Genomic DNA, 13,037 nt, shown 5'->3' with positions numbered 1-13,037 from the left:
TTTTTATTGACCACTCAGGTGCCAATGTCCAGTGATTCTCAAGTAGTTGTACAGCAGACCTACCAGCAGCCCGTCATGGTACCCAGTCAGTCTGTGCAGGGAACACTGCCTGGTGGAGGAGTACCAGTGTATTACAGTGTAATTCCACCATCCCAGCAAAATAGCACAAGGTAAGAGATTGCTATATAGCAGATGCACCCGGTTAGGACCTCATGTTTTAGGAAGCATGGTGCCACTCATTCACAAGACTGAGACACAATTTCTAATCTACAATCGGAATGACGTTTTGAAGAAATAATTTGATTGCAGCTGTTTCTTTTGCACTACACTATAGCTTCTGTATTTAATGTTGAATTAAAACTAGACAGCACAGGAAACCTGAAGCAGTGCCTTTGAATAAAGGAATGGTAAGAGTTCTGAAGGTGGACTGGCTGCGACAAAATGTGCAAGGGTCAGTTCAGTATCATACACTTTCAAGAATACCTCCCAAATCAACTTATGTGATCTCTTCACGTCATATTGATGCTGGAGATACCACAGAGAGATCATGCACATATTCTGCTCTGACCTTGGACTCATCTAGTTTGGGTGGTTGTCCAAGCAACCACAGGTATTGTGACTAGCCTTGTGTTCCAGTGAACTAAGCTCACTGTTTACTGAGGCTACTCACTGAAGAGCCAAAGGCTCCCTCATAGCAAGCAGCAAATGCATCTGACCTGTGTGCCAGAGTGTCACTCTCCCCAAAATTAGCATGCGGCTGAAGTACATGGGGCATATTCCCAATCAGAAGAAGCGATGCTCGGCCTCTGCCTGGAATTGGATATACCACGGAGTTTAGAAACTATTCAGCACAGGCAGCCTCACCACCAGTGCATACTCACTGACAGGGAGAAGCAACAGCCCCAACCATTTGTGCTCCCAGTGTAGGTACAACTTTGTCCAGAAACCTAAACGTACAGATTCCTCTTCCAAACTCTGTAAATTTGACATATATGTGATTGCAAACTCTGAAGTTGAGTTTTGTCTTCATTATGATTCAGTCGTTGTGGTCTTCTCCCTAAAATATGTCAAGCTGTTATGGGATTTTCACCTGCTGCTGTATTTTTCTTGAAATGTGGCCATGGGTGCTTACAAAATGTTAACCCATGATTAAGTCCTTTGCCAAGCGGAGCACAGTTCTACCATGCTGGGAGCCCATGTTCAAGGTTCAGCTTGAAACAACCCAACTTGGAATTTCACCAAAGGTTTGTTTCAATGAATGATTAACACTGTTGGAGGCATTGTAAATCCCCATGGATCCTGGCCTTGCCAATTGAAGGAGGATAATGGGAATGTGGGAAAGTAAAGGACATTGTTACTGTTGGGAAAACAAAAACATATGTGTAAGGATGTACATTGTATCTTGCACTTACTATCCTAGTGTATTTTTTGCTTTGAGGGTACTAGATCTCCTATATTGCTGGTCATGGGGTAGCCCTGGACCTGAACATGCTTTTTGATGCTTACTGCAGTCCCAATTCAGCCTGAACGCAATAGCATTTCGCTCATCGCTGTAATGCAGCAAATCTACTGCAGCAATATATCATAACTGACTACAGGTAAAAAAAAATTGCACACTGTACTCATGCTGAAGAGTACAGGTCTCTCGGATACTATATTGGTAATATTATTTACCGACCACTTTTTGAAACTCGCTTGGGGTGTAAATAATTTTGCTCTACTCTCCAAAACCTCATGTTTCCTGCTACTTACTCCACAAAATATTATTTCTGCAATTCACATGGTGAATTTTGTAGTTTTTGCTTATGATGCTAGGATCTGTCCGAACCTCCCCTTCCCCATCTCCATGCTGTCCCTTTGGAAACTTAACCACAGATACGACTCAGCTTCCACACATACACTGGTGATACCCAGCTCTACCTCTCCGCTCCCTCTCTTGATCCTCCAGTACCTCTGTTCCAGCAGGTGGCTTGCCTGAAATCCAGTTTTTGATGAGTTGCAATTTACTGCAGCTAAACCTGGAAAACTTAGCCATGAAGATATTCCCCTCCCTGGATAATGTTCCAGACTGCAACCATGGCGTCCTATTTGACTCAGGTTAATATTTAAACCTCCTTAACTACTCTGTCACAAAGACTGCCTATTTACACCCCCTTACTGTCAGCTATGTACCCCTTCCTCAACCCATGAGGTGCTGAAACCCTCATCGATGCTTTTGTCACCTACAGACCGACAATTCCAATTGTCTCCTGGCTGGCCTCCCCGTTTACACCCTCTATCGATTTCACTCATCTAAAACTGTTGTCTGTATTCTATCGCACAGTAACTTCCCTGGAACCTTGCTTCTTTTTCTCAGTTATTTACCTGATTTTAAAATATATTTCTTTCTGCCTGACTTGCTTTCTGAGGAGAATTTTTGGTTCTTGCTGAAGCTGCTGGTGCACCTGTGCACTAGGGAAGTTGGTCCGCTATAATGTTTACAATGACTGGCACCTTGAATAGGTGTTTCTTGTCACAGTCTGGGCCTCACAGACTGACTTCTGCTGCAATATCCAAGATCAGTATTAAATGGCCTCAAGCATGCCACTTCAGCTCTGCGCAAAGATTAATCCCATTACGGTTACATAAGATTTCTTCAACTCAAAGTTTTCATTTAACAACTTGTTTGAACTGCTGAATGTTTTTCTTTCTGCTGCTCCAATTTCAGTTATTTTTGGTAACTGTTTTGTCTGGTGTTACGTGAAACAGGTTGTCCTGATATTCTGTGGACATTAACGTTCCACAAGCAATGGATGGAAACCTGCAAATCATAAGCTGCTGCTTTGTCACATATGTGCACATGCATGTCACACAATTTATTTCCCCCAGTCTTTCTCTACAGGTCAGTTATGGCACACTGTATTGTAGTTCCGCAGGAGGTGGTGATAAAAAATTCCCACAGTGCATTTTGCACACAGAACCTGTCCAGGGTAGGTGGTAACCCCAGCATTCAAAGCGTAGGTGCAATTTGTAATTCAAAGTCCAGGCAGCAAGGCAGGCCTATAGGATGGAATTTCTTTTTTAGCATCCATTTCTAATATTAAGTAAATGATTTAATGGGTAAGTTTAGTGATCTTTTTGATTCCAAAATTGTATAAATTTTGTGTTTTTCTATAAATGTTATTGGTAGCTATATAGAGTGACCTAAAGGTTAATGAATTTGGCAGCTAAAAACACCATGATGAAATAATTTGAGTGATTTATATAGTTGTTTTCATGGCGCGTGCTGGTTCATAAATAGTAGCATTTGGGGAATAAATTGGTAAAAAAATGGATAAGTGGTTATTTGAGCCAACCGTGGATTTTTTTTGCCCCCTTTAGATGTAAGACTCTGTGGAGGTGTGATGCCCTGAGGTGTGACACTTTTAAGGTGTGGCTCCTCTGAGGCCACACTTTCAGGTGTGACACTGCACACTTGTGTTGCACACAATACCTTTTACTTATATAGATAGATTGTGTGAGTTGATCTGTGTAACAGCTGCTTTGTATAAAACTAAACTGGGCAAAACTTTTTCAGCCAATCGGTTGGATTCCTTCAGCCACCTGGTCCAGAGCAGTACCAGATGCCTCAATCTCCCTCTCCTTGTAACCCAGCGCAAATGCAGCAACAATATACAGGTTAGTGCAAATTTACTCTCGCACATGTTCAGATTAGCATACATCAACTTGGCAAAGCATCAGCAGCCTTCAGTGCTCGCACTCTGATAGGGCATCTGTAAAAACATGTCTGTACTCTTAACCTCTTCTATGCTGTTTATACCGAGCATAATTTGTCACAAATATGGCATAAGTCTGTAGATCTCCCTGCAAAGGTTTTGGTGGCAAAAAAAGAGAATTAAGAAACCCCAAGAACAAATGCATTTGTGTTGTCTGAATGAATTGGAATGGTCAATATGGTAGCAATGTTGTGTCTGAAGAATCTGTTAAGAGTGATCCAGGACTCTGGGGCACTGTCCTGGGGAGAATGGAAGGCAAATGCCCTTTTACTATACTTGGTTTGGCTGTGTTCTTAAGTTCCATAGCTTTATAAATAAGGAACATTCTAAGCTGTCATAAAAACAGAAAATGCTGGAAAGACTCAGGAGGACAGGCCGCATTACTCTAAGCTGCACTGTTTGTTGTTGCTTTCCTCACTGGCAGTTTCCTTTTAATTCTAAGCTCAGCTGGAAATTAACATCTGGCAGCAATAGGTCCACAAAAATGTTCTCCAAATACAAAATAAGTGGATTGGGGGTGAGGGGCAGGTTGAGATTGAGTGTTAGAAACTCATGGGGATTGCATTCCTGATGTGCAGAAACACTTGCTTGCCATCTTTCTTATTGGTGGCAGTTATCAGAGAGTCTGATCACTGACCTCCCTGTTTCCTCCCCCCGCATCCCCCTACCAACTCCATCCCCAAGGCTGTCCAACTGTGGCCTCATCCCTGGTTTACCCTCCCAGTCACTGTGAAGGAAACGAAACGAAACAAAATAATGATAATGAAATCCTCCTGTTCAGTTCCGGTAGGTCCTGTGCTTTCTGGATTCTTCAGTCACTCTTGCCTACCCATAAGTTACTGTTGCGTGATAAGAAATGAGGAACAACTTGAGCGTCAGAACTTTGCCTGGCAGTGATTGTTGTGGCCACAGGAATTCTTTCAGCCATTCAGTAGGGAAGTTGACGTTTATGGGGAACAAGCAGGAAAGTGGAGCTGAGGCCAAGGTCAGATCACTCATGACCTTATTGAATGGCCCACTGCTGCTCCTTTCCCTTTTGTTCTGTCCTGAGTTCAGAGATTAAAATTTCATCCCTTCAAAGCATGGTAATAAATGGTTTTCTGCTAAGCCAACAACAAGGACAGTTGTACATGGAGATACAAAGCTGGAACTTCTAACAATCAGTTTCCAAAGGAAGTGCACCAAGAATTTAACTGTCATAGATAGTTAATAAGACGAAATTTCAGAACAAAGGGCACAATCAACAGAGGATGTACTTTAGTTGAAAGAAATGTTAAACAAAATGACACGAATGAAGCTCAGAATTATAGCAATAAATAGGGGGAAAAGGTTTATATATAAAAGAGCAAGCAGGACTACTTAGAATCTGACTGTCTTAAAAGGAATGTCCTGGACCCCCTCCTGTGGTCCTGTTGTATAGTGCTGTGCTCCCTACTTACTCCAAATGCTTACGGATTTGAATGGTAGGGTTTGCCAGTTGCAATAATGTGGCCTTAAGGTTGTCGAGCTTGGGTCAGAAAAATGTTGTAGGGCAGCAGTTGCCTTTTCATCATAAAGTAACAATAGTTTTAAACCTAGTGTAGTTCATAAACTAGGTGTTATGTTCATTGATGCTGTAAAGTGTGAAGCCTGAGATATAGCACAGTTTTGTTGGGAAATAATGGTGGGGTGGGGAGGGAACTGGAGGGAATGGGAAAGAGGAATAAGTACTGCTTTCATTGCAATCAATTCCTTTTTTTTCCAAAAAGGTGACTGTTCCTTAATGCAGTATAAAATATAACCTGAGAAAATGCAGAAGTCACAATCCACTAGCCTAATTGCTGAGGTACTGCTGTAATTGGAACCTTCTAATTGATAAACTGGAGGACCCTAATCTCATGAAGTTGGTCAGTGAACAATAAAGTCATTTGGTGACATTCTTGAGATGAGCGCTCTTAAAGTATTTCTGGCATCTAGATTCTGAGTCTCTGTGGTACTATCATGTGAATGCATAAATCACTGGCGTCAGCACCTACTGCCGTTTAATTAGCTGCAGAGGGATGTACGCCATCAAAAAATTCAAAAGATGAGCAGAAATGCATGCCCTCCAATATTGCTATGGATCAGTAGAGGAATATTTTGTTATATTGCTTGGGATGATTGCAATCGCAAATTCTCTTTAAATTTTGGCAGGAATGTACACAAAGACAGCATTAACTGAATTCTGGGACAGATTTTTTTTTAAATGTAACAGTGTATGAATGACTAACAGCATTATTAATGCGCAAGTTGGCCAGCAATGTGGTGAGGAACTGCAAATCACCATTAGTTTCAAGGCATCTTGCGCTTAACCTCCCCATTATTTTCATGAGATTGCACATTAATTGTTCATTAAACTCGCCACAGAAAGTTTGGTCATTATCAGTGTAACTAAACTTCTAACAGTATGATAGTTGCTAATGATTGCCAATTAACTTCTCTTGCTTAGAATGTAGAGTTATAAGCATGGACTCTCATTTCTTCGGGTTGTGAATAGTTTCTGGTTTTTAAAATATCAATTTTTATTTTTTGTTACTTCAAATTTGTCTTTTTCTACTTGCTCTTAATCTATTACTTTTCCTCTATTTGTGTACCTGTCTTGACATTGAATTTACCCCCTCTAAATCACCTCTGCTTCTCAGCCCTTCATGTTTATTTCTTAATCCTTTAATCTTGTTGGTTAAGAAGATATACTGTTGATTCTGTTCACCAAGGTCCCAGATGCCCAGTTGCCCTCACTGTGCTGTTATCAGCTTGCATTTCCAACAGTGTTGTGAGCAAAGTAAAGTTAAAACCAAAACATGCACAAACAGGTCTAACTAACTTGGCACGCGGCAAATGCCCTACTCCAGCAAAATCTGGCCCACCGTCTTTATTTACTGCCTTTGTGTGCAGGAGTCTGCAGTAGTCCAGTGAGAGATGATCTGTAGTTTGTCTCATTGTACTTTTACTGACCTGAACTTGCCCTCCAGAACAAAATTGAAATCAGGATTCAAGTGAGTGCTTGTTCTTATTTACTAAGGATTCAAAAGTATCCTGAACTGCAAAAACTCTTCCAGCTATGACTTGACCATTTGATTGACTTGACCAATATTGCTGTTCAACTCAATGTTCCCTGGTTCCAACAGAGAAGAAACTTGGTCATCTTTCGTTCCAACAGTCTTGGAGCTGCTCGTGCATTTCATCGCCTACCGGACCTTTACAACCTGTTCTTTGCACTCTAACCAGACGCTTGAAATCACTGGCTTAAAAAGGATCGCACTGAACACTTACAAAAATGCCCTGATGTACTGGGATTATAAAAGGTGGTATCTTTTGAGAGAGCTTGGGAAACAAATTTTAACTCAAATCTCTGGTTTCATGTTTAGTCTTATGCTGATTACACATCAAATCAAAATTTAATACTTTACAATAAAAGATTGGAAAACTGTGAATGTTTGAGATGATTTCAAAATCAACCACTTAAACTAGAGCAAGTCAGTCAGATACTGTAATGTGAGATTTTACTGTTTTGGTAGGGCAATGAATATGACTGGGTTTGCAAATTTTATTTAAATATAACTTAATCAGGCACACTAATAAAGTGATTTATATCTGAACTGTGCTGTCACTGATTTCTTTTGGCTGGTATTTTGTATTAGGAAGTACCCTCTGATCCTAAAAAAGGTGAGTATATTTTAAATGAAGATTCTCAAAGCGGAATTATGTGCAAGTGAGTTACTACCTATTACTGTCATGCTGCTTTAACCTTGCATGGCCATTAACCAGTGTTTATTGTCTCCCCATCTCAGGTGTGCCAGCACCCAGTCATGGAGTTGTGGTCATGCAGCTGAGTGTACCCAATGGCCCTCAGCCCTCTCAACCTCCCTTGTTACCGCAGTGGAACCAGTGCAAATACTATAGTGTGGAGCAGCGAGGGCAGAAACCCACTGAGCTTTACAACCCTGATAATCCCACCCAGGTATCTTATTAATCTTTTATTATCTGTTTGTGGTTCATGCTGCTGCCTATCAACTGAGGCAGTTATCCTAAGTTTGTACTGATTGCACTGATGACAGCATTGTCTCGAATGAATGAATTAATCTTTCCATGTTGCAATGCAGCAGATGTGGGTCCTCAACCAGGCATTCTAGGCTGTGGGAAGGGAGCACAGATGAGTGCATCAAATTTTATGAAGCAGAGATTTATGGAAATGACAGTGCTATCATGTTCTGGAATTTTGGTTGGCTGGAAAAAAAAGGCTTCAGTTAATTGCAAAGCCAGTCTTTGAAAATGGTGAGATAGACATATGGCAAGTATATAAGATTAGAATAACTTAGTTAGGTAGAAAGGTATTAACAGTCTGTGGTTAACTTTACAATAATACAAGTACTTAATGAGACCAGTTGGCTTGGAACAACCAGAATTGCCTGGAATTTGCTCAAAACTTTTTGGTTAAAGCTCAGAAGCTGCAAATTTTAGCTGTATAGCACCTGAGTGTGAATATTAAAATGATTCCAGTTTGATACCTCGTGCACATGTGCACATTTCAACCATTTGTCATATAGTACAATACTCTCACACATCAGAGTGCACAGAAGTGGCAGCTTGTAACGTCTGTCATTGTGCAGTGCGGAATTGGTGTCAGCATTGCTGAATTGCTCTTTGAAGATGCAGCTATGTGTTGGACACACATGGAGGATCCAACATTCAACAGCAGGAAGGACACATATTTGTGATTTTTAAGGGAATCATCAGTTCCATGCAGATTTATAGCTGAATTGTCCCAGAATGCTGGGTATAGATTACTTGTTTTCTAGGTGTCATGGCAGGTTTTGAAATCTATGGTGAGTGGTGAGAGAAAAAAGAATTGTGTGCCTTGACTCCAAGATTTAGTGGGTTCTTATGTTTTCAGTAACAGGTGCTATTGTGACTGCCAAAGCATCTTGAAGTGTAGCATACAGGGAAATTAAGGAGAGTACTTACAGAGCAGGTCAAGCAGAGTTTTTGAGTATTTTTAATATCAGAGGCAGATAGATTCTTGATAAACAAATGGGTGAAAGGTTACGGGGAATAAATGTGAATGTGAGGTTACAATCAGGTCAGTCATGATCTCATTGAATGACAGGGCAGGCTCAAGGGACCTGCTCCTAACTTGTATATTCGTAAGTAACCTACCAGGAGGAGGAGGAGAACGGTCCTCAGCGGGAGGTCCTATCCAGCAAGGGTGTTCACAAAGCAATGTGTGTTTCAGTGAGGTTTCAATGCCTAAAGACATACAACTTCACTAAAGAAATTCTGGCAGAAGTATGCCACATGCTGCAGTCACAGCCACAGAGCAGGAGGTCAGCATGGTGCCAGTGGTTGTTAAGGATCAAGGGAACTAGTATTAGCTGTTTAGCCTCTTGAGCCATTCTACTGTCCAAAGAGATCATGGCTGATCTGTTCCTTGACACCAGAAACCTGCCTTCTCCCCATAACTTTAATACTTTGATAAAGATCTATCAATCTCAGACTTAAAATTAAGAATTGATTAACCTTCAATTATTGCTTGTGTAAGAGATTTCCAGATTTCTCCCAATTCCTGCTTGTTGAGGTGTTACCTGATTTTAGCTCCAGAAATACCTGATCCTAAACTTTGGAAAACATCCCCTTATCCCGTCCTGTACAACTGACAGAAATAGTTTCTCTCCTGTCCTTATCTCCTTTCTTATGCAGAGAGTGAAGGGATATGGACTTGTGTAGGCAGAAGGGACTAGTTCAGTTAGTTTGGCACAACATCGTGGGCCAAAGGGCCTGTTCTTGTGCTGTACTGTTCTGTCTTCTATTCCTATCAGTTGCTTGTATTGAAAATTTCATTCAAATCATCCCATAATCTCCTAAATAACTGGGTTTGTGTAATCGTTCTACATGATTTAGCTCTGGGAAATCCAGCTACCACTCTGGTAACCAGACGCGGCACTCTCTCCATGACCAGTCTCTCCTTCTTAAGGTGCGTGGTGTTCAGAACTGCTGTTGGTGCTCCAGGTGTGGTCCAGACCAAGACTTTGTATAGCTGTAATATGACTTCCGTCCACTTGTACTCCAGTATTCTAGATATAAAGACCAACATTCAATGAGCCTTTTCTGCACCTCTCTCTGGCATTTTAATGATCCATGTGTATGGACCCTGGGTCTGTTTGGACAGGCACTGTTTGCAGCTTTTCACCATTTAGAAAGTGCTCTGTTCTTTTGTTTTTAGGCCTCGAGTTGATGACTGCACATCTGTTTACATTGAAATCCTTTTCCTACAGTTTTGCCCATTGGCTCAATCTATTAATTTCTCTTCAATGTTGCCGTCCACACTGCTTACAATGCTGCTTGCTGTGTCACCGGCAAACTTGAAAATGTGGCTTTCTACCCATAACCAAGTCATTTATAAATGCAGTGAATCGTTGATGTCCCAAGAGTGATCCTCGTGGGGCTTCATTAGTCACATTCTGCCACTTTGAGCACCTGCCCATTATTTCTACTCTCCATCTCCTGCAGCTCAGCCAGTTTACAGTTACCAAAGTCATGGTGGATGTCAATGTTTATGTTTCTAGGCAGGGGCAGAGGGCACATGCAACATGTCATGATACGCAGCATTCGGTATGTCACGGATGCGCTGTGCTCCTGGACAGTGGAATTCGTGTGCTTCTCCTTTGGTAGAAATGAGCAAGGATTATAGATTCCTGATGCAGTGGGCTCACATTGATTGCAACTGCATCATGTTGACAGTGCCGCTTTTAAATACAGAGGTGTATTACAAACACAGTTCCTTCCACTTCCTGCATGTGCAGCTGGTCTGTGACCATACACTGCCTTATATTCATTTTCATCACTGCCTTATATCCAAGAAGCCATCACAATGTCCATTATTTAGGCACCATGTCAAACCAAAGGATGGCTTCTGCGAAACAAGGGTTGTCCTTTCATCATTTGTCTCGTTGCTCTCGTGCAAGACCCAGGGACACGAGCACAGAGGGTATAATGAGAACCACACTGCAACCTACACCAGCATTGACTAGACCATTGACATCCACAAACAATGCTTCCTCTGCCTGCACCGCTCTGGAGGCATCTCCCTGTAAACAGCAGATTGGGTTTCCAGCTTAGTTGTGGGTCTGCTGTATGCTGGAAAACCTAGCAGCCATGCTGCTTCACCCCTTGTCAGCAGCAGCAGAATAAGGGAAGGAGGAAGGCAGGAGGCCTTTTTGGACAGGCAGCCAGAGAACAGTTAATTGGATTGCACTTTCTATGAACCCAATGCATTTCCTCATTCCATAGTTGTTCCCATTATGCCTTCCCTCTAGTGCTGACTATCCCAATACTCGACTACAATGACAAAATAAAACCCAACATACCATGATTAAACATCCAACCGTGGTTAAAAGCATATAAGCACCAATTAATTTCCCTTCTACGTTCAGTTAGTGCTTATTTTCCACATGCGTTTGCACATCCTTGTGTTCCTACATAGTGTGCCAACATTCCTGGTGGAAGTATGTTGACTTTCAATGGGTAAGGCTTTCGAGAATGAACTTGTAGCTCTTGGCTTAGGAGGCCCAATGTTCAACCACACCCTGCCCCCAAAGTGGAAGCAGTCTAGCTGACCAACAACAGCATGGACACTGGGGAAATATGGAATCAAGAATGCTGTTTATCCTAAAGGCAACTGTCGATTTGTATTTCACACAACCAGTGTCACTGCCACTCTCCCTGTATGGCGCCTTGGTAACGCTTATAATTTGTTGGGGGACATTTCTGGAGTGCTCCTTTGAACACTGCTCTCCAGAACTATGATGACAGCAGTCTGAATTTGCATGGCTGCAAGCTGATCTTGCGTATCAGAAGAGCTTACACTGTAGCACTAGGATGTTGGCTGGCTTTTGTTTGTGATGTAACATTGAACAGTCAAATTCTTCATGATTTTTGGGTCGATGTGAAATGGAGTATGTCACCATTTCTGCGCTAGAGAAGGTAGACTCCAGGACCTTAATAAAGCTGTGTGCTGGATTCCCCCATGTTCCTTAATATTGGATACATGCTTTTAGGCCCACCTGCCAAGACCCAGGTATCCTAGTATGCCTGCCCATCAGCTGCCTTCTGAATTCTTCACCTAAGTCCACACTTGCGGAACATTGGGGGGCTGACACCTGGACTGCTCTTACCCTCTTCCCTAGTGATAAGGCCCCTCATACCCGGTGACCTAGTACATGCAGATCTTGCCTCTAAGCTACATTTTATTGTACACCAGGTTTCTGTGAGTGCAAGTGTCAGATCTGGTGAGAATGTGCCTTCATCTTTGTTCTCTTGCTTCTGAACGGCCACCTTACCAGGTTGGACTTTTTGGCTAGTAGAGTAGAAATGTGGCAATAGGAGAGATGCATCTTACAGCATCTGCAGCTGTAAATCAGAACAGTCTGTGGGATGAGGGGGCAGTGAAATATGAGGAGATTGTGCGCAACTTTATTCTGCAGGACAAATGTTACTGAGTGCTGTGCAGTGGGTTTGGTTGATATAGCTGTCATGGTTGAATAGCCTGCAGTGTACCTGGAGTGGTGATAAGTATATGAAGATGTCAAGGGTTCAGTCCTGGTCCCGATTGATAATAACTGATAGCTGAATGGTGAAGCTATATTGCATGGAGCAGTGTAAGAGCTAGTGGTGAAGATTTTAGATGCCTTGATCACACGTGAGGGCATTGAACTTTTTGCAGCCTGCATCTATGACTATGGGGCTTCACATCTCACATTGATCTCATCAGTTTGCTTCCACCACTGATTCGATGCTGTCTGAAAGGCTTCCTGGCCACTTGTTGGTCGAGGAGCTCTCCTCTCCACCTTGATTATTGAGGCCTTCAGTGTTGCAACTGAAAATTGAAATGCTCAGTCTTGTCCATGTTCTGTCATTTCTTCCAAGTAATTGTAAAATCCTCTGGATTGACTTGCACCACTGGTTTCACCGACTACATACTAGAGGTACAGGCAGCACTACTGGCTTGAACTGGTGCTGGGGATGCACTAAAGCAACCAAAAGCAGAGTTAGTGTTGGCTGATCACTGGAATCATGATAATGAACAGCCAGTACGGATTTAATGTGTGGACTCCATAATGTTCAATGGCCGTAATCCCAGTTCGTGATCCCAGGATGCATTTTCCACTGCGGTTCAGTTTAACCCCCAAAGTGTCATTGAGAACATTTGTTCTGATTTACACATGCTCCTTTTTTAATCAGTAAATAAGAGTTAATACTTTGAGTATC

General features: G+C 42.1%; 1 protein-coding gene across 5 annotated transcripts in view; it reads left to right on the top strand.

The window, feature by feature from the left end:
- Positions 1–13,037, top strand: part of LOC127567007 (R3H domain-containing protein 2) — a 200,485-nt gene that overhangs the window by 167,894 nt on the left and 19,554 nt on the right. For all 5 annotated transcript variants that reach the window (XM_052009619.1, XM_052009616.1, XM_052009615.1 and 2 more), the window contains 3 exons: positions 19–170; positions 3,557–3,657; positions 7,565–7,734. In XM_052009619.1, coding sequence (XP_051865579.1) covers positions 19–170; positions 3,557–3,657; positions 7,565–7,734 — 423 coding nt within the window. The remainder of the gene's footprint in view (positions 1–18; positions 171–3,556; positions 3,658–7,564; positions 7,735–13,037) is intronic.

Source organism: Pristis pectinata, chromosome X (genome assembly GCF_009764475.1).
Source record: "Pristis pectinata isolate sPriPec2 chromosome X, sPriPec2.1.pri, whole genome shotgun sequence".
NCBI classification, from domain to species: Eukaryota; Metazoa; Chordata; class Chondrichthyes; order Rhinopristiformes; family Pristidae; genus Pristis; species Pristis pectinata.
This window is presented reverse-complemented; position numbering and strand designations above follow the sequence as displayed.